Genomic DNA, 24,864 nt, shown 5'->3' with positions numbered 1-24,864 from the left:
CACAAGCGCTAGAAAGTGCGCAAAATCCCATAGCTATTGGAAATGCAAAGACAGGCTCCCCAGGGAGCTGAAGGCATTGAATAGTATTACACTGGGGAGGCCTTACGGGGCAGACATGGTAGCCCTTGGCATCCAGTGGCGGAAGAGTCAGACCAGCACCTGGAATGCCCAGAAGAATTTACTATCCAGAACGCTGAAGGAACCCAAACAGGATCCATCCACTCACCCGAGTTAAGGAAAATTAAAATCACGATTTACAGTCACTGGATCACTTTTGTAAGCAAAATTTAATAGAGGCTTTAATTTCTGAGCAGCCTGGAGGGTGCAGAGGCTGGACCTGAACTATTTTTGAGGGACATATCAACTGTAGCAAAGCCAGACTCAAAACTTTGTCCGACGTAGCGCCAGAGCCCAACTGTCCGTCTGACGGTCGGTCTTCCTGTTGTCCGAGGGGCTTATAATGACGAACAATTTGAATCAACTACTAAACTGACCTATTCTCCCAGTAAACACCAAAGAGATAACATCCAGCTATGTATGGGTGCTCCAAGTATGAACAATTTGCCAATCTGCAGACATAAGTTTCATGGACAAAAGCATTTTATCAAAAAGGTTAGTTGAATCCAAAGGGACAGGGCCAGGCCAACAGCCAACCTACAATCTGGAGAAGTCTGATGGGCAGAGCTGCCCCACTGAACGCCCAAACATAGCCATTTTAGAAGAAGGTATGGTTAGTGAATTAAGAAGCCAGAGCTACAGAGCAGAGCTTGTCGAACGGGACGGCTCGCTTAGGATCTCAACTGAATTCTCTAGATTAGGCACCCACTTGAATAGGAATCTGACTGAAACTGATTCAGAAAACAGTCCTGGTTCCCTGGCAGAACCTCAACACAACAGCATCCCTGCTGACTAGCACAGTGGGTGCATTGGATCTATAATCCCACAAGATGGATGCTCAGATAGACATTCTTCTCAGTATCGCCTCACAATGACAGAAGACGGACAACAAATGTTCTAACTCAATCGTTGGTGACAAAGCTCTGTCAAGCAAACTCAACCACTGTTTCTGTGGTGAGATATCTGACAAACTAGGCACCCCACTAGAGTACCGTCAACTATGATTCACTCTTGAAAGGAAATCAAACAGGATCTGCTGAATCACACAGCGAATCGACTGTGGAAAGGCTGAATTAAAGTGAAACGCTTGGAAAATGGTTTAGAAAAATTAACAGTAATAAGATGACTTAGAGCACACAGAACTGAGCATAGTTTAGATTAGAAAAATAAAGGTTGAACTAGTCAATCCAGGTACTCAAACGCATATATGGTTGGGAGCGAAGAAAATCCCGACCCATATTCAGCAATCACGCCTGAAACTTCTGATAAAGAGGCATCTAAGGAGCAGCCAAAAGTGGCTAAATTACATCAGGTCTCTATAGTTACAGCAAATGCGATTCTTCCAAACAGCCAGTCCAGGAAAGACCAGAAGAGGTTAAAAAACCTAAATGAAGGGGTACCTCAAGAGTACAGCTGCTGGATAATTTTTTCAACTATAAATCCATGGAAGACACCACCAGCCAGCATGGGATATTGTGATATACCCCCCGCCCCCCAAAAATCCAACACAAGTTACAAACCTCAATAATCAGGAAAGCTCAAGCTGTATGAGTTTTACTGCACTGTCAGTGAAGACTCAGACTGCATGGATTGGTCTGTTAATGCACAAGCATCAACGGTCCTAAAGCAGGCACATACCAACCAGTCAGCTCCGAAGCACTTAAATCAACGTCAATTAAGAGATTTGTCAACGCAATGTTACTGCGACATCACGGAGCGTCCCAGACCAACTCAAGCACTATACAGTGGGGGTATCACTCTGCATACACTGCTCCGTCCTTCATGACTGAAGGTTGAGCCCAGAATCATAGACGAGCTGCATCCAAAATTTGACCAGGGTGGGGATTCTCACTGGCACAGGTGGAGGAGGAACATGGGAGGGTAATGCGACCCAACCTTATGAACGAGCCAACGGCACGAATCATACCCCAAGCCATAAGTCGAAGTATCCTATTTACAGACTCAGGCTAAATAAAAACACATCGGGATACAGGCACTGGTCTCCATACATCAAATTCAAAGCAAGAATGCAGCCAGTCCCTAACCAATTCCAGCCGGCGTAGGGATAATGCCAGTCCACGGGCCCATGATGAGATAGGGATAGTTTTCCAAAAAGTGATAACTCGAGTTTCCCCTACTTTTTCACAGTGAAGGACCCCATAACATTCTCATCAGGGGGACCCTTCAGCTTTTTGCTTCTATCCCCCCACTATCAAATATTAAGTTAAAGGACACAGAGACCACTGAATTTATTTCTGGGTGCTCTGCATCTATAGAAGTAAGATGGATTCAACAAGAAAGCATTTTTATTTAGCATCGATGGCCACTTTAACAATGTCTGAAAGAAAAAGTCTAATGGGTTGGGAATTGTCCTGCTGGTTAACATGGACTGCAAGTGCCCTTTCCCACTTCGTGGCCCAAGGAGCAAAATAACAAAATAATAACCAAGTCAAGTCAGTTGGAAACAGTCACAAGGCCACACATTAGACTTTGGTGGTTTAACTAATATCATAACTCAAAGCCATGACAAGGATGGTAGGTCATGCCAAGTGACACAGCCAGAAACGCCGAGCCCAAGTGTCACGAATAACAGAAATGATGCCTGAGGATGGATCCCACGGTCATTGATTCCAGCTAATTATAACCATCACAGTCCAGGGACAACACCGGGGAGGTGCTTAACCAATGTAGGAATCATTTCGGATTGCTGTCCTGGAACATTGTTGGAATTAATAAATTAAGAGTATCACAGTTGCAAGATGTTTTAAATCTCCATCAGATCTGTTTACAATAAACCTGGTGTAGAGAAGCCCATACATTTTCAAATTAAACCGTGAGGAACAAGGCTGCTGTAAAGCTCTCGGAATAGGGTCGTCTTTTAGGGGCGCAGTGAGGGTGGGGGGGCAGTGGCCTTCGTTTCCACAAGTCTGGAAGTTACTCAGACCAAAATCCTAGTAGATTCCAACGAGATCTTAGTGATGGAGCTAATCTGGGTTGGATTTCACCACCACTGTGTGGCTTTTTTATATAACATTTCTATACCCCAGAATAGATGCGAAAGCACAGCACACAAAACCTCCTATTGAGCAGATTGCAAAGGTACAAAGGAAAAGTGCAAACACAGCTTTGATTCTAACTTTTAATAAAATTCTGCATTCATCATATATACTCCCGGACCCGTTGAATGAACTTCATAACTTTTGGAACATTCCAAATATGGAAATATTGTCCAAGCCTCTGGGAAATGTAACACTGACTTCTGGAAGAAATTGTTCAACGCCTGGTAATCAATCATATTTGCAGATTACTACTAGATAATGCTTTATCGATCACTCACTCACTCAGGTGGGGGCAAGAAACATTTGCTAGACTATACCTTAGTTTCACTGTCTCTGTTACATCACATCTGTTCATTACATCTGTTCATTCAAAATTTCCCGGGGACAAGAAAGTGACCATCTTACCCAAATAATCACATTCTTTTGGCAAACAGTCAGCCCCCGCCTCTGGAGAGGAACATATTAGTAACTATCAGAACATTAGATGGACTCCCAACAGGGAGAGCAACCCAGACTATCTCCAATCAGTCGAACTCAGTGTCCCAATGACAAAACTTTCATCCAAATGGGCGGATGTTTTAAAATCACTGGTTGTCACGTGCAGAAAAACAGTCAGATTCTGGATTAATTGAGCAAAAATGCCTTAACAATATTAAAATCTCCACTTAGTACACTCCATCCTGAGAAAGGTGAAAAACTACTGAATAACTTGGTAAAGTGCTTTTCCAGGTATCGCTCTCCATCTGCACTCGAAGATAAAGAGCACTTTATAAAGTGGAGTCTTGGAAAGAGAAAAGGTATCTATAGCGAACAATGCAGAACATCAGCAGTTGGCCAGTGACACATTTCTAAGAGATTCTGGGCGCTGATCAGGACTCTGTACCAGGCCGCGCCAGTATATGGAGCAAAAGACGCAACAACATGGACAATCTACCTGTCTGACTTGTATTTTGATCCGAGGGCTTCTTCATCTGCAGAATGGTCCCCCGTTTGGTACCAGAGAGATCTTCCAGGAGAGTGAGTAATGTGGGTCTGGAGGCAGTTTGTAGGGTGATTCCAGGAGATAGTTTCTTCTCCCTGGAGCAAGCGAAGGGTTACTCAGGAGACTCTAAAGTCATAAAGACAAGAGATCCAACAGTGCACCAGGACCACATGGCCTACCAGTCTCTGCCCTTCAATCAGAGGTTGAAAAGTGGGAGAAGCCCTTGGGCCTTCTTTTCCTGAGCACACTGGGGTGCTCAAACTTACAACTGATACACAAAAGGGTTGCGTAAGTGACTCAAAGACATTTAGAGCAATTGCTGTCCTAAGAGTGAGACAAAACGATTTTCCAAGATCCTTCAGGCAGATTTAGAGTATTGGTTCAGCAGTAAACAAACACTACCCTTGGAGCAGACCAGCTTCAGAAAGGGTTCGGAGATGCTGGATAATTAATGGCAGAGAAGGCCACCAAACAAGGATCTGCATTACCTGTCTGCAATTCGCTTTCAGTGCGGCACTTGACAGGGTGAACAGAGCTGTCTTATGGAAAGAAATTCTCATCTTGGGGAAACCCAGCCCTACTATTTAGGCCAATCAGAATGCTCCACACAGATACTTGGGTGAGAAAGAAGCTCGGCTCAGGTAGAAACTGTGACAAAGAAAGCCTATAGGGACTGGGGCCTCAAGCAGGGTTGTGTGCTTGCACCCATATTATTTCATCTTTAATCAGCGGATATGGTTTCAATTCTATCTAAAGAAATAATATTTTCCCCTAAATTAGGTATGGCCTATTTTCCTGCTTTACACTACACGGATGACATGTTATTGGACCCTAGTGGTCTTCCACGAGCACAGAACTGTCATCATAGCTACAATGACAGAAACAATCTTATATTAAAACTAAAGAATAATACAGTATGGAAAAAAGTAAGGGATATTACGTTTGGAGAACTGGTGGATGAAGGGTTGATCCTCTGCAATGCATACCAATATTTGAGAGTGTGCCAGAGCGAGAAAGTAACCTACAAAGCTCAACTAGGTGCACAGAGAGATCGAATGAAGCATTCGCAACTTAACTTAATTACACCCTGCACAGTCCAACCGGCTCCTGTATTTTGCAACTAATCAAAGCAGAATTCATTATGGCCCTTATGGGGCTATATTAAATTTCGGCCTCTATAAGATCTTCTCGGCAGCGATTCAGGTAATGTTTGGTCTTCCTAGAAGTATCCCCTCCTCTCGACTCAACTTAGAACTAGGTATGACGAGTCTGAGTTCAATAGCTGATCTGCGGTTTCTGAAGTACTGTTACAGGTTGAAGGTCTCAGAAGCTGGCATCATAAAGAGTTATATTTGGAAGGAACTAATAGCTAATTGTAAAATACATCTCTAGAGTGGATTCTTTAACCTCCAGAGAATATTAACTCAGGGACTTGAGATAAGTATGGCACGGTGCAACAAGTTACACGTCTGTAATGCCCTCATGCTCAAAAAGCATTATAGAGCCTAGCAAGCTCTCATGAGGGGCTTTACTATTACCATGCAACTCATCAGCTAGTCTCCTGAGGTCATGGTCTTGAAGCTGAAACACACAATTAGAGGTAAGTATATGAGACTGAGGTTTCTACTGGCTCCACTTGCATCACTGAAGTATGACCAAAGTATGCTATCACCCAGTGAATCTTGTAGAGGCTGTGGTTATTAAAATGAGACATTAGAACACATAGTATGTCTATGCCCAATGTTATTCGACCTGCCCCAAAAATATATAGGTCCCTGCTTTTCTTAGGTGTTCAAACAATAAAATCTGCATTTTTTCACTGTCTGCAGGGTTCAGGTTGCCATTTGACTTGGCAGCTGCCAACAATGGATTGGGAAGTGGCCTGAGTGACTGGGAGTGGCTGAGATTAATTCAAGCATTCCATCCATCACCTTGTTGTTTTTGCATTTGCCTCCTTAAGTGTGCCAGGTAATCCCAGACATGGGTCCCGGGCTCACTGTGCCACTGGGACCAAGCTATACCTGGCTGAAGAGCCCTAACGAGGACGCAACTGGTCCTAGGTTCTTGTGGCTGTTCAGGGAGGATCTGGCCTGGCAGTTCAGGCTGGACTGTTCCCCTGGGGAGCAGAGTCAAACCTGATTTGCATATGGCTGGGTCCAAACTGGGGTGGCTTGGTGGGCAAAAAAACAATGGATTGGGATGCCGCGTGAGTGACTGCCAGTGGCTGAGATTAATTCAAGCTTTTCAAGCATCACCTTCTTGTTTTTACATTTATTTATGTTTGGTCCACACTGCATTCATAAAGGCAATGTAAGCACATTAATCACTTCTATAGGTAACACATTTAACTATATTACAAAATATTACATTTATCATAATGTAAGACTATTAGTTTAAATGTCATAAGATGCCTTTACTTAGATCAAATGTTAAATAAACAAAAAAGGGAGAAGTTAATTTAAAAGTAATAAAAAGCACACCGTAAATTTCATACAAGTTTAGCTCACAACGTTAATGCTACATTAAATGCTATTTTAAAAAAAGTCTTTACATTTTTTATGAGACAGTAAAATATGCCCTTGTTGGACTTAAATGACCGGTGCAGTTAACGTATTTTGGGGAAATTCGTGCTAATTATGCAATTATACCAGTCGCTTCACTACACCATTGTTCACAGCAAAAGTACAGCGCAGAAGCACCAAAACAACAAAAATAATCAGACGCCAGTGGCTGTTTGCTGCAATTGTGCTTATCCTGCTATTTTCATCCTAAGTGTGTGTTTGCGTCATAAATTGATATAAAGACACAGTTCGTGTTAAAATATAGCACTAAGGGCCAAATGTACCAAGACATTTTCCCATTGACACAAAATGGGAAAAACGCTTTGATACATCTGGCCCTAAATGACAAATGTGCATTTTGTAGGGTCACGTGCAATTTCACAATATTTTCCAGAAATTTTACATAATTCTACGAAAGCAAATTTCGCAAATTTCACACACGCCTAATTATATCCCAAATGTCACCACCACACCTTTAAGTGATGGAAACCATGTGACCTCTTTGCCAGACACATAGAAGAGTTGGTTCACAAATCGTCAGGAAGTTACTACAACACATTTTCACTATTCTGCATCCAATCGCTGACAAGGTGGTGCTTTGATGTCATAACTTTCCCTCTTTCTCCAATTTTCCTGAAGGTGCCAAGCAGAAAGTACAAAGAAGTCACTCAGTTTGTCAGTGCTCTACTAACCTGGGAGGAAATGCGATGGAGAAGTTTTGGTGACTATTCTCAAATATGAAAGTATGTGGATATGCATAAACTGAGAAGTTCTGGAGAGGATTTGATGAATATCATCAATGTTTGTGAGTATAAACATACTTACAGGGCTTTCCACGTCCTTCCTACTTCCAGCCCAACAGTAGGTTTCCTCAAATGAAAATCTTCAACTTTTGCAGGTGCAAACCAAATTTACATAAACAGCTTTGACTATCAGACTCATAACACTGGCTTTGACAAGACCTTGCAAAGTTCATGATGTTGTAAAATCAACAGAGTGCTCAAAAGAAAATCTGTTGAGGAATTCATAACACGCTTCCTCAGAAAGTACAGTAGGAAAGAAAGCAATGACACAGTTCGAAAATGGCAGATCCTGAGATCTTCTCTAACAAGACTTCTGTCACAGTGAGAGCGCAGGCTTATCCAACGTCCTACTGTGCTAGTCAGACCACATTCATTGCCTGAGCCTGGGACTATTCAGAGATCTGACCTGAAAAGAGCCCTGGTTTGTGAATTGTGGCACAATCAGAAACTTGTTAAGATCCAGACTCTGGCATAATATTAGAGAGAATTTCTGAGTTCTGATATGAGAATGCTGCCATTATTTCTCACTTCACTCTGCAACAAACAGACCTTAATTTAAGCCAGTGGTTTCCGGTGCTCGGCACCAGCACTTAATTGCCAACACCAGCACTTATGACAGTCTGCCACATGGTGGCGGTGTCTGTCTAATTTAGAGATAAGCACAATAACATTTGCTCATTAATTCAATATTGTTATACCTGACAGCCTTAGGGTAGTCACCCCTAACTTTTTGCCTGCCTCCCTCCACTTTGTGGACACTGTTTTTGCTGGTTTTTAGACTCTGCGCACTTTACCACTGCTAACCAGTGCTAAAGTGCATATGCTCTCTCCCTTAAAACATGGTAACCTTGAATCATACCTGATTGGCCTATTAATTTACTTATAAGTCCCTAGTAAGGTGCACTTTATGTGCATAGGGCTGGTAAATTAAATGCTACTAGTGGGCCAGCAGCACTGGTTGTGCCACCCACTTAAGTAGCCCCTTTTCCTTGTCTCAGGCCTGCCATTGCAAGGCCTGTCTGTGCAGTTTCACTGCCACCTCGACTTGGCATTTAAAAGTACTTGCCAAGCCTAGAACTCCCCTTTTTCTACATATAAGTCACCCTTAATGTGTGCCCTAGGTAACCCCTAGAGCAGGGTGCTGTGTGGGTAAAAGGCAGGACATGTACCTGTGTAGTTATATGTCCTGGTAGTGTAAAACTCCTAAATTCGTTTTTACACTACTGTGAGGCCTGCTCCCTTCATAGGCTAACATTGGGGCTGCCCTCATACACTGTTGAAGTGGCAGCTGCTGATCTGAAAGGAGCAGGAAGGTCATATTTAGTATGGCCAGAATGGTAATACAAAATCCTGCTGACTGGTGAAGTCGGATTTAATATTACTATTCTAGAAATGCCACTTTTAGAAAGTGAGCATTTCTTTGCACTTAAATCCTTCTGTGCCTTACAATCCACGTCTGGCTGGGCTTGGTTGACAGCTCCTTGTGCATTCACTCAGACACACCCCAAACACAGGGTACTCAGCCTCACTTCCATACATCTGCATTTTGAATGGGTCTTCCTGGGCTGGGACGGTGGAGGGCCTGCTCTCACACAAAGGACTGCCACACCCCCTACTGGGATCCTGGCAGACAGGATTGAACTGAAAGGGGACCTGGTGCACTTCTTAGCCACTCTTTGAAGTCTCCCCCACTTCAAAGGCACATTTGGGTATAAAACAGGGCCTCTGCCCTACCTCATCAGACACTTGCTGGAGAAGAAACCTGAACCAGAAACTGCATCCTGCCAAGAAGAACTGCCTGGCTGCTCAAAGCACTCACCTGTCTTCTTTCTACAAAGGACTGCTGCCTTGCTGTTGGCCTGCTGAATGCTGAACTCTTGTCTGGGTGTGAAAGTGCTCTCCAAGGGCTTGGATAGAGCTTGCCTCCTGTTCCCTGAAGTCTCAGGACCAAAAAGACTTCCCTCTTTCGCTTGGACGCTCCGTGCGCCGAAAATTTTGACGCACAGCTTGTTCCGCGGCGAGAAAAACGCCGCACACCGACGCTGATCGATGCGACGCGTGGAAAATAACGACGCAAGTCCATGTGTGCTGAGAAGAAATCGACGCACACACCCTTTTTCCACGCACCTCTTCTTTTGTGGCCCTCTGAGGAGATTTTTCCACTCTAAACCAGGTACTTGTGCTTGGAAGAGACTTTGTTTATAATCTAAAGACTTAAGACACTTTATATCACTTTTCAGTGATATCTCTACAATTTCCCATTGCAACTTTATTCTTGTTGACCTACAATTATCCTGATAAATATTATATATTTTTCTAAACACTGTGTGGTGTATTTTTGTGCTGCTATATGGTGGTATTGTATGATTTATTGCACAAATACTTTACACATTGCCTTCTAAGTTAAGCCTGACTGCTCGTGCCATGCTACCAGAGGGTGGGCACAGGATAATCTTGGATTGTGTGTGACTTACCCTGACTAGAGTGAGGGCTTTTGCTTGGACAGGGGGTAACCTGACTGCCAACCAAAAACCCCATTTCTAACAAGTATACATTTGAAAGGACTAAAATCTGCCACCCAAGCCGTTCTTGTTTTAGGGGGCTGGAATAGTCTGAATTATCACATTGTGGGAGTGTGATGGTTACTATTTGTGTTGGTACTGGCAATGCCCCTGCGCTGACAGAGGCAATAGGTGGTACACGAGGCAGTGACCTCCTGAAGAGGACCCTGGCACTTATTTATTTACAAATTAAGCACTGGCAACTAATGGGACAAGTTGATTTTTATACAGGAGACATGGGCTTTCGAAGAATCCAAGCAACAGGAATTCCACACTCCTGGTTTAACATTTGAATGTACTCATCTTTACACCCATTGGAAGAACAATGGAATAAATACTAGATGCTCACAGCCTGACGTTGCAGCTACAGGGGCCTCTCACCTAAAATGTCATTGGCTGGACCTCATGAGGTCTAAGTATGAAGCGACAGCTAAAAAATGCCTTGACCTTTCGGTATGTTTAGGAATATGGAAACAGCTAAAAAAGTAGCCAGGCTTAATTTATTTTTGGATACATTTATTGGTAACGGGTACACAGCAAAACATTCTAATTAAAAGGGTGCGGTGGGCAGTATTGACTATTGCCAAAGAAACATATTAGCATCAACTATTACAGAAGACAAACTGACAAAAGTAAATGATCAAATATGTGTCTATATTTAGTGTCTTTAAGGTAACACAATGATGTTTGCAATACATTGCCGACTGACAAACGAGCTAGGAAACCCTTCCCACCCACGTTCAGTGCCTTGTTGAGAGAAGGCAATGGCAGGGGCAGATGGCTTGCTATAAGGTGGCACAAAACTAAATTCACAGAAAATCAGATTTATTGGGGAACCATTTTGGGGGATCTTACTAGTGAGGTAGCAAGTAGTAAACTGGAAGAAAAGCTCTCACAGGTACTTCAGTTCTCATTACCCAAGATATCTCTCACCAAGGACCCTCTGCAGAGAACGGAGAAGACTTTAACTAATTTCTATGCATGACATTATAGACATCCAGCACTGCACTGAATGATGACACCACAGAGGGAGGTTCAGGCTACTGCTATTCCAGGAAGAGGTCAGTGCCAACATTTCCCCCTCAGACAAGGTAACCTGCTGGCTCTGAAAGATTGTGAAAATAAATGCACCCCTAGACCTGAAGCCTCGCTGTCCTTTCATAGCACCACGTGTTACACAGATTAGTGCACCACTCACTGCAGGTTAGTGAGTTATCTAACAGCTTAAAACAGTTAAGACTAATGACGCTGGTAAAGAAAGAAAGCGCCATTGGACCCAGACATTCATAGTTGTGTGTGTGTCGAAGGCAACAGACACAGGGAAGTGTTTACAGACTCTTTGTACACATACTAAGTACAGTACGGAAACAGTGTAGTGTTTACTGTGTGCACAAGTGCGTCTAACTATACCCTCCATATAACAAGAGTGTCCCCATACACAAACGACACGATGCAGTGCCGGTGTGTGGCTTTTGCGATGGCACGGGGTACCCTGACTGTGCCTGGTACAAGTGCAGTGATCAATCTCTGCCAACACTAAGCACAACACAAACACTGCACTGTTTACATTCCACCTGCCAGCAGCAAGGTCAATAAAAAAGTACAATTACTGTTTTATTGTTATCAATACAAGTTTATTAGAGTTGAATATAAACATATTACACAATTATAAAGCAGTAAAACAGAACAATCGTACGCTGACTTACATCAGAAAACGATACATTTCGTCTGTGAATATCTGCCCAGGGTCACAACTCTGCCTAACGCCCCATCCAATTTCGGGTCTCATATTAATATCTAGCAAAATTTAACGGGTTTCAAAAATGTTTTCTTTACATATGGCAAGCACTTGGCAATTTAGATGAATGTGTTCAAAGTAATCAAGACTAGTACGACAAACACGCCAGTTTCTTATCTTACTGTCACTGGAAACAAGCACTGACAAAGCCAATCGGTCTCGCTTTGATCTGCATACACAAATGCACACTTGTTCGCACATTAAAGCCAGACCTATTTGCTTTGTCAATGCCTGTTCATCTGTGCAGTAGTCAGGAAGGCTCCTGGGTGTGAGGCAGTGTGTACCGGAACAGCCATGTCTGTGAGGGTAGTGAGTGTGGGAGAGAGATCAGTGTAAACAGATCCAAAGCACAAGATACCCATAATGCTGTGAGTAAAGGATGCTGATCCATGGTCTTTTGCATAAACCAGTTTCTGGTTATCTGAATCAATACACTCAGTAAAACTTTAAAAACAGGTTACTGTTTGCCTTAGTTTTGCTGTCATTAAAGATTGTGATATAAAAAGTCTTCTTGCCAACCTCCTGTCACAAGTAAAATAAAGTTTTACCCTGAGTGGTGTTTTTTAGGTTTACTTTAATTTCATGTGACATTTAATCTACAAGTCTGATAAAACCTACACTTATAGGTTAGGATTTCTGACGAGGTTTATGCTGTTGGTTTTTTGTTTGTCTAAAGGTGGGTTTGAGACGGGCGAGGCTGCACCTGTACAACTTTTCTTTATACATCTTGGTGAGAAAAGTCAGAGTCAAACCACAGGGCTAGATCTGGTCGAGCACTACACACTAAGCGCTGGTGCCCTTCATTTCGGCAGGCCTCATTAGATCCGGTGAGTACATCACAAGAACCCTGTGTGGCACTGGTAAAGGCAACAGATATCTCACCGTGTTGAGTCGAGTGGTACTGGAAGATGTCTCACACAATATCCTGCATTTCGGACTTTGTTCAGTTTACCCCAGCGCTGTGCCCGGCTGAAGATCAGGCTTCACTTGGAGCTGGAATGATAATGGTACTTTATCTCCAGCTCTGCCAGAGGTGCAGTGCAAAAGGTACTGGGAAACAAGATTGTATGCGTTATCTTTAAATCCATTGTTAAAAAATAAACCAAATTATTGTCATAGGGCGCAGCTTGAGACAAGTGATACAGCCCTAATTAATAATGGTTTCCCCAGCCTCTGCCTATGGACAAGTGAGTTGATAGATAAGGGAAGATATCTTCTTCCTTCTTAAAGTCACACTTTGTGTCAAGGTCCACATGAAAAAATGCTTTTCTTTACAAATTTTGTTGGTTGCATTTTTGAATTTAGGTCTGGATGGCGGTCAAAGAAAACTTAAATTGAAAACTGAACCTCACCTTGTTTGTATTTGACTGCTTTCTTCTCTTTGGCTAGGAAAAAGTTTTTAAAACCATTATTCAATCAATTTGGTACCTGCACAAGCACTTCAGTAACCCTATTTTTTCTTAGTAACTCCAATCGCTGGATAACAGCATGTCTCGTTAGATTTATATATTTTACTTGAGGCATCTTGATGAGACATCTTGTTGAGACATCTTGCTCCTCATGCAGCTGTGGAAGTTGGTTCTTGTGTTGGCAGGGTCTTCTGAGAGCCAGGGGATGAGCTGGGTGTTGTCTGCGTAGGCCAACGGGTGGGGCTGAGGGAAGATGCTTGAGGGACACCGCAGATGATGTCCTTGCGTTTGGAGGTGGGAGGACCTTCCTAGTTCTTCGTTGCAGGAGGCGATCCACAAGAGGGCATTTCCTTAGATACCGATGTGAGACAGTCTACTGAGCAGGCTGTGATGAGATGCAGTGTCAAAGGCTGCTGAGAGGTGGAGGAGGATCAGGGCCACTGTTTCTGCCCAGTGGAGGAGGGCTGTAATCGTGACTCCGTAGCCTCTCTCCTGTGGTTGGCGCAGAATCTGTGCCTTTGTTAAGTTCACTGTGTCTCATATGACCTGCCTCTCTATTTTTTTCTGTAGGTTTCTTTTTCCTGCATGTTTATTTACCCAACTATCTCGTCACCTGCACTGACTTTTCTTTTCCCCATTTTCACCTTTCAGTGTTTTTCTTTGTGTATCTATCTACTGACCCCCTCTATCCTTGGGGCCACATCTCTCTTTGCTGTTCCACATCGTCCCCTCCTCTGGCTCTATCCTTGGTTCCGCTCCTCTTGCTCTCTGTACCACGCCCCCTCAGCAGCCCTTACAGCCTTCCTCTCTACACTACACCCTCTCAGCAACCCCCTATGCCTCTTTCTCTACGCTACACCCTCTCAGCAACCCCCTAGGCCTCTTTCTCTACACTACACCCTCGCAGCAACCCCCCAGGCCTCTTTCTCTACACTACACCCTCTCAGCAACCCCCTAGGCCTCTTTCTCTACACTACACCCTCTCAGCAACCCCCGAGGCCTCTTTCTCTACACTACACCCTCTCAGCAACCCCCTAGGCCTCTTTCTCTACGCTACACCCTCTCAGCAACCCCCTAGGCCTCTTTCTCTACACTACACCCTCTCAGCAACCCCCGAGGCCTCTTTCTCTACACTACACCCTCTCAGCAACCCCCTAGGCCTCTTTCTCTACACTACACCCTCGCAGCAACCCCCTAGGCCTCTTTCTCTACACTACACCCTCTCAGCAACCCCCTAGGCCTCTTTCTCTACACTACACCCTCGCAGCAACCCCCTAGGCCTCTTTCTCTACACTACACCTTCCCAGCAGCCCCCCTCAGGTTCCCTCTCTACACTACACCCTCTCAGAAGCTCCCTTGGTCTCCTTCTCTACACTCTCTCAGCACCCCTCGGCCTCCCTCTCTACACCACACCCTCTCAGCATCACCTCTGACCTCCCCCTCCTCCCTCTACACTACACCCCCTCAGCAGCCCCTCGGCCTCCCTCTCTACGCTACACCCTCTCAGCATCACCTCTGACCTCCCCCTCCTCCCTCTACACTACACCCCCTCAGCAGCCCCTCGGCCTCCCTCTCTACGCTACACCCTCTCAGCATCACCTCTGACCTCCCCCTCCTCCCTCTACACTACACCCCCTCAGCAGCCCCTCGGCCTCCCTCTCTACGCTACACCCTCTCAGCATCACCTCTGACCTCCCCCTCCTCCCTCTACACTACACCCCCTCAGCAGCCCCTCGGCCTCCCTCTCTACGCTACACCCTCTCAGCATCACCTCTGACCTCCCCCTCCTCCCTCTACACTACACCCCCTCAGCAGCCCCTCGGCCTCCCTCTCTACGCTACACCCTCTCAGCCCTTCCCTTATCTCCTTCACCCCGTGACTGTCTCATGAACCTTTTTTGGCAGAACCAGTTACTGAAGCGCTGCCAGGGTGGCTGCTGACTCCAGGGCATCTGATGGACGCATCATCCAGTACCAAGCTGCTGAGGATCAGGGCGTCTGATGGAGGCATCATGACCTCCCTGCCCCTGTAGAGCAGGGCATCTGATGGAGGCATCATGACCTCCCTGAGGCATCATGACCTCCCTGCCCCTGTAGAGCAGGGCATCTGATGGAGGCATCATGACCTCCCAGCCCCTGAGGAGCAGGGAAGTGATGGAGGCATCATGACTTCACAGCCCCTGAGGAGCAGGGCATCTGATGGAGGCATCATGACCTCCCGGCCCCTGAGGAGCAGGGCATCTGATGGAGGCATCATGACTTCCCAGCCCCTGAGGAGCAGGGCCTCTGATGGACGCATCATGACTTCCAGCCCCTGAGGAGCAGGGCATCTGATGGAGGCATCATGACTTCCAGCCCCTGAGGAGCAGGGCATCTGATGGACACATCATGACTCCCGAGCCCCTGAGGAGCAGGGCATCTGAGGGACGCTTCATGACTTCCAGCCCCTGAGAAGCAGGGCATCTGATGGACACATCATGACTCCCGAGCCCCTGAGGAGCAGGGCATCTGAGGGACGTATCAAGACCCTGAGGAGCGCACACCCTCGCGTGGACTCAGGCAGGTATGATGATAACGACAGTGTTTGACTTCTATGCGTAGGGTTGTAGCCTCGAACGCTGCCCTGCACGACTACACAAACATCTCTTGAGTGCATCTTCTGGAGAGTACACAACCGCGTGCACATGCACAGATAACGATGCTTTTGATGATATCTTCTTTATATAGCGCTTTCTACTGCAGTGTTAGGCTTTCCAAGCGCTGCAAACAGTCAACCAAGTTTAGTGAAAATAAGGTGCCTGAGGTCACTTAGCTGAGACAACCCTCCAGCCCGCACACACCTTTGCCTCTCCTCCATCCCTGGATCCCTGGGGTACCTCCTCCCCTCGGGGCCCGCAAATACAACTTTGTATCTCCTATATCTCCTCCATCCCTGGGGTACCCTCGGCCCGCCACACACCTTTGTCTCTCCTCCATCCCTGGATCCCTGGGGTACCCACACTTGCTGCTCCACAGTCTTCACAGCAGTCTCGTGATGAGACTGCAGAGACTGGGCGCTCCTGTGGGGGCGGGGTTCACAGGGTGCAAGCTTCAGAGCCTGGCCTGGGGAGGTGTCGGGGGTACCTTCCACCCCATGCACCCATGTCCCCCCTCCCACCCACAGGCTCTTTACCTCCTCTCCTCCTCCTGTCCTCACTGCTCCTCAGGCTCTGTCACGTCACGTGACCTCAGTGCATGTGACAGGCGGGGCTCTCTCGCCCACTAGAACCAAGTGACTGCCTCTCGGACACCCCCACCCGACCGCTGATTGGCCAGGGAGGGGCGGAGGGGAAGGAGTGTCAACAACCTCTGGGTCTGCTAATGCACCCCAGATCTTCACTGCACCTCAGATCTTCACTCCACATTAAAGCTTCACTGCACCGCACTGTTCAGCTAATGCACCTCAGTCTGTGCTGTTCCAGTACCGGCCCCCCTCACAGGTCTGCTAATGCATCTCAGATATTCACTGTACCGCACAGTTCAGCTAATGCATGTCAGATCTTCACCGCACAGCTCAGCTAATGCACCTCAGTCTGTGTTGTTCCAGTATCGGCCACCCTCACAGGTCTGCTAATGCACCTCAGATATTCACTGTACCGCACAGTTCAGCTAATGCACCTCAGTCTGTGCTGTTCCAGTACCGACCCCCTCACAGGTCTGCTAATGCACCTCAGATATTCACTGCACCGAAGAGCTCAGCTAATGCACCTCAGATATTCACTGCACCGAAGAGCTCAGCTAATGCACCTCAGATCATCACTGCACCCAAGAGCTCAGCTAATGCACCTCAGATCTTCACTGCACCCAAGAGCTCAGCTAATGCACCTCAGATCTTCACTGCACGGTACAGCTCAGCTAATTCACCTCAGTCTGTGCTGTTTCAGCACCGAGCCCCCATCACAGGTCTGCTAGTGCACGTCAGATCTTCACTGCACCGCACAGCTCAGTTAATGCACCTCAGATCTGCACTGCACCACACAGCTCAGCTAATGCATGTCAGATCTTCACCACACAGCTCAGCTAATGCACCTCAATCTGTGCTGTTCCAGCACCGAGCCCCCCTCACAGGTCTGCTAGTGCACGTCAGATCGTCACTGCACCGCACAGCTCAGCTAATGCACCTCAGATCTTCACTGCACCACACAGCTCAGCTAATGCACCTCCGTCTGTGCTGTTCCAGTACCGAGACCCACCCACAGGTCTGCTAATGCAGTTCGGATCTTCACTGCACCCAAGAGCTCAGCTAATGCACCTCAGATCTTCACTGCACCGAAGAGCTCAGCTAATGCACCTCAGATCTTCACTGCACAGCACAGCTCAGCTAATGCACCTCCCTCAGTGCTGTTCCAGTACCGAGACACACCCACAGGTCTGCTAATGCACCTCGGATCTTCACTGTACCGCAGAGCTTCCAGCATGGAGGGGGCTGCATTAGCTGAGCTGTGCGGTGTAGTCCCTCGACGGTAGAGTAGGTTCTGCATGCTGGGCAGTAAAGGTCTGAAGTGCATCCCACTTCTCACTGAAGCACCCCAGTAAAGGTCTGACGTACACCCCACTTCTCACTGAAGCACCTCCCTCCAGTAAAGGTTTGACGTGCACCTCACTTCTCACTGAAGCACCTCCAGTAAAGTTCTGACGTGCACCCCACTTCTCACTGAAGCACTTCAAGTAAAGGTCTGGCGTGCACCCCACTTCTCACTGAAGCACATCCAGTAAAGGTCTGACGCGCAACCCAATTCTCACTGAAGCACCTCCTCTATTCTCAAACACAGCTGCCACCCCACAGTCATCACCGTATTCCTGTATTGGGGTTAAGCGGGGGGCTTTAAGTGTGGCGGGTCCTTCTGGGTCTGGCACCCACCAGTAATAAACAACTGACTTTAGAAAGATTCCCTTGCAAGCCCCATAATCCGTACTGAGAAAACACTGATGCATTCTCAGCTGGGACTGAACAAAAAAAACCTCAAGGAATCGAGTCAGCAATGCAATCCCTGTTTTACAGTATCAGTTTATACTTCATTGTTATGAGTCTTATGAGGAGATTTGTTTTTTTAATTTTTAATATAATATGCACTGTGGTTTTTTATGTCTTTTTAAATGTTTTTCAACGTGGTATTGAGGTGTTTAGGATATTATTTTTCATTCCAAGCCTTGAACAGTATAATGTAGTGTCACAGTTCTTTTATCATATGTTTAGGCTATGATGTTGAGTTGTGTTATTTTTGAGGAACAGTACATTGTATAAATGTCTATCTCACAGCCCTGAGGAAGTTCATTTGTGGTGAACGAAACGTGTTGGCAGCTTTTCTTGCAAGAAGGAAATAAAGGCTGTGTTGGAAGAGACCTGCTTGGATGGTTCTACTTGTTTGAAATTGTTGTTGTTGCTCCTCCAGTTGTATTATATGTATCTTTCTTTCTATTTGCTTTTTTCAAGATGCTGTGTTTCTGTAGTTCTTTTTTTCAGCCAACACATCACTTCAGTATCACAAATTCTTTGCACCGAGTCCTCTCTCGTGTATGAGTGAGGTCAGGCTGTGTGGGGGTGTTTATCACTGCACATGATTGAGGGGGTCTGTATCTGAGGCTGAATGCAGAGGGGTTTCTCACAGCAGCTGTCAGTGTGTAATAAAGGTGTGTAACTATAAGGAGGGCCATTGGAATTATGCAAGTGTGCGGCTGCAGGGTTTATAGATTTTCTGCATTTGCCACATCATCTGCTGCATAATTTGTAGATATTAACAAAAAAAATGTTTCTAGCTCAAACGATTGAAAAGTTACTTAAAACTCAGCACCGCATGCTGCAGTGGGGTGGAAGGCCCTTTGCAAAGCTGGACTGGTCACCTGTCTGTTACGCATTGCTATATTTCTGTGTCGAACTGGTAGTAATGCGGTGCAACCAAAGCCCAGACAGTGTTACCAAGTCTATCAATGAAAGAAATTAAGTAATACTATGACAAAATGTGCCGTATTATGCCACATAATTTGCCTTACCTTGCTGCACAATTTACTCAACCCTACTGCATAATTTGGCCCTCCCTTGCCGCATAATTCCAGAGGCCCTGATTATATGCACATGCATTCACTGTCCTCTCTGCAGGGTGCACAGAGCAATGGTGGCATACGTGCGGATTGTAACTGTGGGGACGTGTCTGGTAGGTAGAGGATTTCAGAAAGGGGTGTTTAAAAAAGGGGCGCACGTGTCTAAGAGAGTGAGAGCTTGCAGAGGAAACTGACCTGAAGGGAAGAATGTGAGTGAAACGTTTTCAATTCTAATTATTCATACGACAACCATAGTAATTCATTGACCAGACACAACTATTAAACATTGGCAAAGCCAAAAGGGCTGGCTTGTTTAGGAGTATGTTCTTTGTTGTGGGAGCTGTCAAGATGCAATACCAGAAGTCAGTGAGGCATCCAGGTAACGGCCATGCGGCACAGCGTGTGAAGCACAGGGTTAGGTTAACATGTTTTAACGTCACAGGCCACGCTTCTTGGCCACATCCCTTTGAGAGACCCAGGCCTGTTACACCCCACTAAAGGCACTGAGGCATGTTTCAGACATGAGTGGGCCGTGTTTGCTTCCAGCGTGCCTGCTCTTCCAGCAGAGGTGCGTTGGGGCGAGGGGCGGTGGGGAGAAGGGGTTCCCCAGACATCTGTGAGAGACCAACGGCCTCCCTTTGTAAATCTGATACCATCTCCTCGGGGTATCAATATCTGATCAATGGTTGCAACCAGTTTACTTGCAAAGCATTGATACATTCCAGCGCTACTCGGAAAGGAAGGGGGTCCCTTCCAGGCTCCCCTTGAATTTGCGATTCGCATTGGGAAAGAAACACCCTTCATCAGACAGGACACTTTCCAGACTTGTAAAATGAGTTTTGCACATAGTACAATGCTTTCTTGTGGTTGCAAAGATGATTTGTATTACCACGCCGCCTCGTTCTCACAAGAGCTGCGGACAAGAGGCCCATCCTAGCAGGAGTACAGCTCAGTCACTGTGCACCCCAGGACCGCCCTGCAGACACCCTGGTATCCCAGTGCTGACACTCAGGCACAGCCCTGTCACTCCATGCTAATCCAGCACTGACATTCACGCACTGCTCAGCAAATGCCTCACTCCTGACCTGCAGAGCTAGGACTGACATTCACACACTGCTCAGCCGATGAGCCTCAGTCCTGACCTGCAGAGCTAGGACTTACATTCACACACTGCTCAGCCGATGCACCTCAGTCCTGACATGCGGCACCTAGGACCACACACCACTCAGCCGTTGCACCTCAGTCCTGACCTGCAGAGCTTGGACTGGCATTCACACACTGCTCAACCGATGCGCCTCAGTCCTGACCTGCAGAGCTAGGACTGACATTCACACACTGCTCAGCCGATGCGCCTCAGTCCTGACCTGCAGAGCTAGGACTGACATTCACACACTGCTCAGCCGCTGAGCCTCAGTCCTGACCTGCAGAGCTAGGACTGACATTCATACACTGCTCAGCCGATGAGCCTCAGCCCTGACCTGCAGAGCTAGGACTGACATTCACACACTGCTCAGCCGATGCGCCTCAGTCCTGACCTGCAGAGCTAGGACTGACATTCACACACTGCTCAGCCGATGCACCTCAGTCCTGACATGCGGCACCTAGGGCCACACACCGCTCAGCCGTTGCACCTCAGTCCTGACCTGCAGAGCTTGGACTGGCATTCACACACTGCTCAACCGATGTGCCTCAGTCCTGACCTGCAAAGCTAGGACTGACATTCATTCATGCACTGCTCAGCCGATGCGCCTCAGTCCTGACCTGCAGAGCTTGGACTGACATTCACACACGCCTCAGCCGATGAGCCTCAGTCCTGACACATTCACACACTGCTCAGCCGATGCGCCTCAGTCCTGACCTGCAGAGCTAGGACTGACATTCACACACGGCTCAGCCGATGAGCCTCAGTCCTGACACATTCACACACTGCTCAGCCGATGCGCCTCAGTCCTGACCTGCAGAGCTAGGACTCGCATTTACACACTGCTCAGCAGTCCTGACCTGCAGAGCTAGGACTGACATTCACACACTGCTCAGCCGATGCGCCTCAGTCCTGACCTGCAGCACTAGGACTGGACACACACACACTGCTCAGTCGATGCACCTCAGTCCTGACCTGCAGAACTAGGACTGACATTCACACACTGCTAAGCCGATGCACTTCAGTCCTGACGTGCTGCACCTCTGCTGGTCCAGCACTGACATTCACACACTGCTAAGCAGATGTACCTCAGTCCTGACCTGCAGAGCCAGGATTGACATTCACTCACTGCTTAGCTGATGCACATAAGCCCTGACCTGCAGCACTAGGACTGGGCCCGCACACTTCTCAGCCGAAGCACCTCAGTCATGACCTGCAGAGCTAGGACTGACATTGACACACTGCTCGGCAGATGTACCTCAGTCCTGACCTGCAGAGCTAGGAATGACTTCACATACTGCTCGGCCGATGCATATCACCCCTGACCTGCAGCACCCCTGCTGATCCAGTACTTACATTCACACACTGCTAAGGTGATGTACCTCAGTCCTGACCTGCAGAGTTAGGATTGACATTAACACACTGCTCGGCCGATGCGCCTCAGTCCTGACCTGTAGCACCAGGACTGGGCCCACACACTGTTCAGTCGATGCGCCACAGTCCTGACCTGCAGCACCCAGGCCCACACACTGCTTAGACGAAGCACCTCAGTCCTGACCTGCAGAGCTAGGACTGACATTCACACACTGCTCAGCCGATGCACCTCAGTCCTGACCTGCAGCACCCAGGCCCACACACTGCTTAGCCGAAGCACCTCAGTCCTGACCTGCAGAGCTAGGACTGACATTCACACACTGCTCAGCTGATGCACCTCAGTCCTGACTTGCAGCACCCAGGCCCACACACTGCTTAGTCGAAGCACCTCAGTCCTGACCTGCAGAGCTAGGACTGACATTCACACACTGCTCAGCCGATGCACCTCAGTCTTGACCTGCAGAGCTAGGACTGACATTCACACACTGCTCAGCTCATGCACCTCAGTCCTGACTTGCAGCACCCAGGCCCACACACTGCTTAGTCGAAGCACCTCAGTCCTGACCTGCAGAGCTAGGACTGACATTCACACACTGCTCAGCCGATGCACCTCAGTCTTGACCTGCAGAGCTAGGACTGATATTGACACACTGCTCGGCAGATGCACCTCAGTCCTGACCTGCAGAGCTAGGAATGACATTCACACACTGCCTCAGCCGTTACACCTCAGTCCTGACCTGCTAGCCTCGCTCCTTCAGTGCTGGTCACGGTCTCTGGACGGCTCCGGGTGCCCGATGCTGGCTGGTGCAGTGCCTCGGGTGAAGTGCCCAGCCTCAGATCTGCAGGGACGGATTAGTGCCAAGCCCGGGCCCGCCCGGTTCTGCCCTGCCAGCCCGAACTGAACTTCGGAGGCTCCTCCCCGGGACGGAGCTGCCACCCCCGGGGGCTTGTGATGCAATGGACGGGTACAGTATCAGGAGAGTGGCAGGGTGAGGGCGTGACTGAGGGAAGCCACACTGAGAGGAGAGCACTATGGGGCAAGACTGAACCACAGCAGAAGAGAGGGTGGGGGGGAGTACACTGGGAGGAGCAGTAAACACAGAGAGCCAAGGGGGAAGAGATGGCAGTACGGGAGGGATGGGCTGGTGTGTGGGGAGAAGAGCAGGGAGGGATGGAGGTGGGTGAGTAAAGGAGAAGAAAGGATGACCCGTGGTGGCTGAGGTGAGAGAGGGTGAGACAGAGGGAGAAAGACACCGAGAGGGGGAGGCGGAGGGGGGAGAGGAGAGAAGCTGAGGAGGGAAGCGTGGTGGCTGAGGTGAGAGAGTGAGACAGAGGGAGAGAGACACAGAGAGGGGGAGACAGAGGGGAAGAGGAGAGAGACAACTGAGGAGGGAAGCGTGGTGGCTGGGGTGAGAGAGAGTGAGACAGAGAGGAGAGAGACAGAGAGGGGGAGAGAGAGGGGAAGAGGAGAGACTCAACTGAGTAGGGAAGCGTGGTGGCTGAGGTGAGAGAGGGTGAGACAGAGGGAGAGAGACACAGAGAGGGGGAGACAGAGGGGAAGAGGAGAGAGACAACTGAGGAGGGAAGCGTGGTGGCTGGGGTGAGAGAGAGTGAGACAGAGAGGAGAGAGACAGAGAGGGGGAGAGAGAGGGGAAGAGGAGAGACTCAACTGAGTAGGGAAGCGTGGTGGCTGAGGTGAGAGAGGGTGAGACAGACACACACAGTGAGTGGGAAGACCGTGGAAGAGGAGAGAAGCTGAGGGGAGCAGGGTGTGATGATGGAGAGAGAGAGGGACTTGCAGAACTTTGCCCTGTAGCTTTAAAGGCATGCCCTCCCGGTGCAAGGTATTATGTGCCCTGAGAATCTCGATCTCATTCCTCGCTTCAAAAGGTAGAAGAACAGAGGACCAGACTATCGTCGGACCTCATAATATTCTGAAAGGAAGCCTCGTGGCCCCGCTTTCTAGAATAAGGGCAGTTGGAGGAGACGCTTCTCATGCTCATGAAGAATTTTCCTCTCGATATGTTCCTTTGATATGAGTGGACAGCAACCCCTGACTTCTGTTCTATAAATCCACACCGGATCACCCCGTTATTGGTGAAGTACAGTATTACTGCTAAGCCACGGCCAAACCGTGACAGAGATAGGCCCTGTCTTCTGGTAGAAACAGACTCAGCCTCCGGGTTTACAAAGAAAACATGCCAACGTGTACATGGCAACCTGCTGCTTCCAAATTCATGGGGCGTCCTTTTCTTTGGATCCCAAAAATTCACAAGTCTTGCCTTATCATAATTTATTCTTCATTAATTGTACTTAGAGGAGATAAGAAATACACCCATAGCATGCTAAAAGCATCTTGTCTTTGTAAGGCTGATGGTGTCAACATCAAGATGCCAACCTTGGAGAACACGTGTTAGTTTGCTCGAAGGTGGTGGGGAGGTCAGACAAGGACAAATTCAATAAAGGGGGAAGGGATGGACCTCTGGCATAGAGCAGAACCCGAATAATTATGCTTGATGTACAGGCCAAGGTTCTGGTCGAATTCTCACCCAAGAACCAACACACTGCAGTCTGTTGGTCATCAGAGGAAGCTTTCCATCCACAGGGCCTCAGAAAAGAAAGCTTACGGGAAAGCTTGTGGCCCGCCCGCCTCTAAATCAGTTGGAAGGACAGTTTGGCAAACACCACAGAGTACCCTGTTGGCCACACTCTACATCAGGCCCTAACTGATGCTCGTATAAACCGTAGGAGCCACTGTCAGACCCAAGAGGACAAGGGAATACAACACGCGGCAATGTCCTATTGGGTATAATCAGATATTATAATTCATGATTTAGGTAATACCAAAAGTGTATTGTATGGTGCCACTACCAAACGACGAAGGTGTAACCAAATAATCCATTTCATATAAAAAATTCTCAGATCATATGTATTTCCATGCTGCAAACCTATATATTCAAATCAGTGAAATAAGGGCTCCGT

General features: G+C 47.6%; 1 protein-coding gene across 6 annotated transcripts in view; it reads right to left on the bottom strand.

Moving 5' to 3' along the window:
- The window catches only part of LOC138293662 (aldehyde dehydrogenase family 3 member B1-like), a 144,987-nt gene extending 122,082 nt beyond the window's left edge, over positions 1-22,905 (bottom strand). For 2 of the 6 annotated variants that reach the window (XM_069232962.1, XM_069232964.1), the window contains exon 1: positions 16,462-16,542. Coding sequence is in view for 2 of the 6 variants with exons in the window: in XM_069232959.1 (XP_069089060.1) it covers positions 16,249-16,265 (17 nt within the window). In the remaining 4 variants the exon portion in view is untranslated. Of the gene's footprint in view, positions 1-16,248; positions 16,281-16,461; positions 16,543-22,619 lie in introns of those variants that run through there. The other 4 variants (XM_069232959.1, XM_069232960.1, XM_069232963.1 and 1 more) reach the window with 3 other exon arrangements.
- Between the last annotated feature and the right edge of the window lie 1,959 nt (positions 22,906-24,864).

This window comes from Pleurodeles waltl, chromosome 4_2 (assembly GCF_031143425.1).
Source record: "Pleurodeles waltl isolate 20211129_DDA chromosome 4_2, aPleWal1.hap1.20221129, whole genome shotgun sequence".
Lineage (NCBI taxonomy): Eukaryota > Metazoa > Chordata > Amphibia > Caudata > Salamandridae > Pleurodeles > Pleurodeles waltl.
Note: the sequence above shows the minus strand (reverse complement) of the source record. Positions and strands in the feature narration are given on the sequence as shown.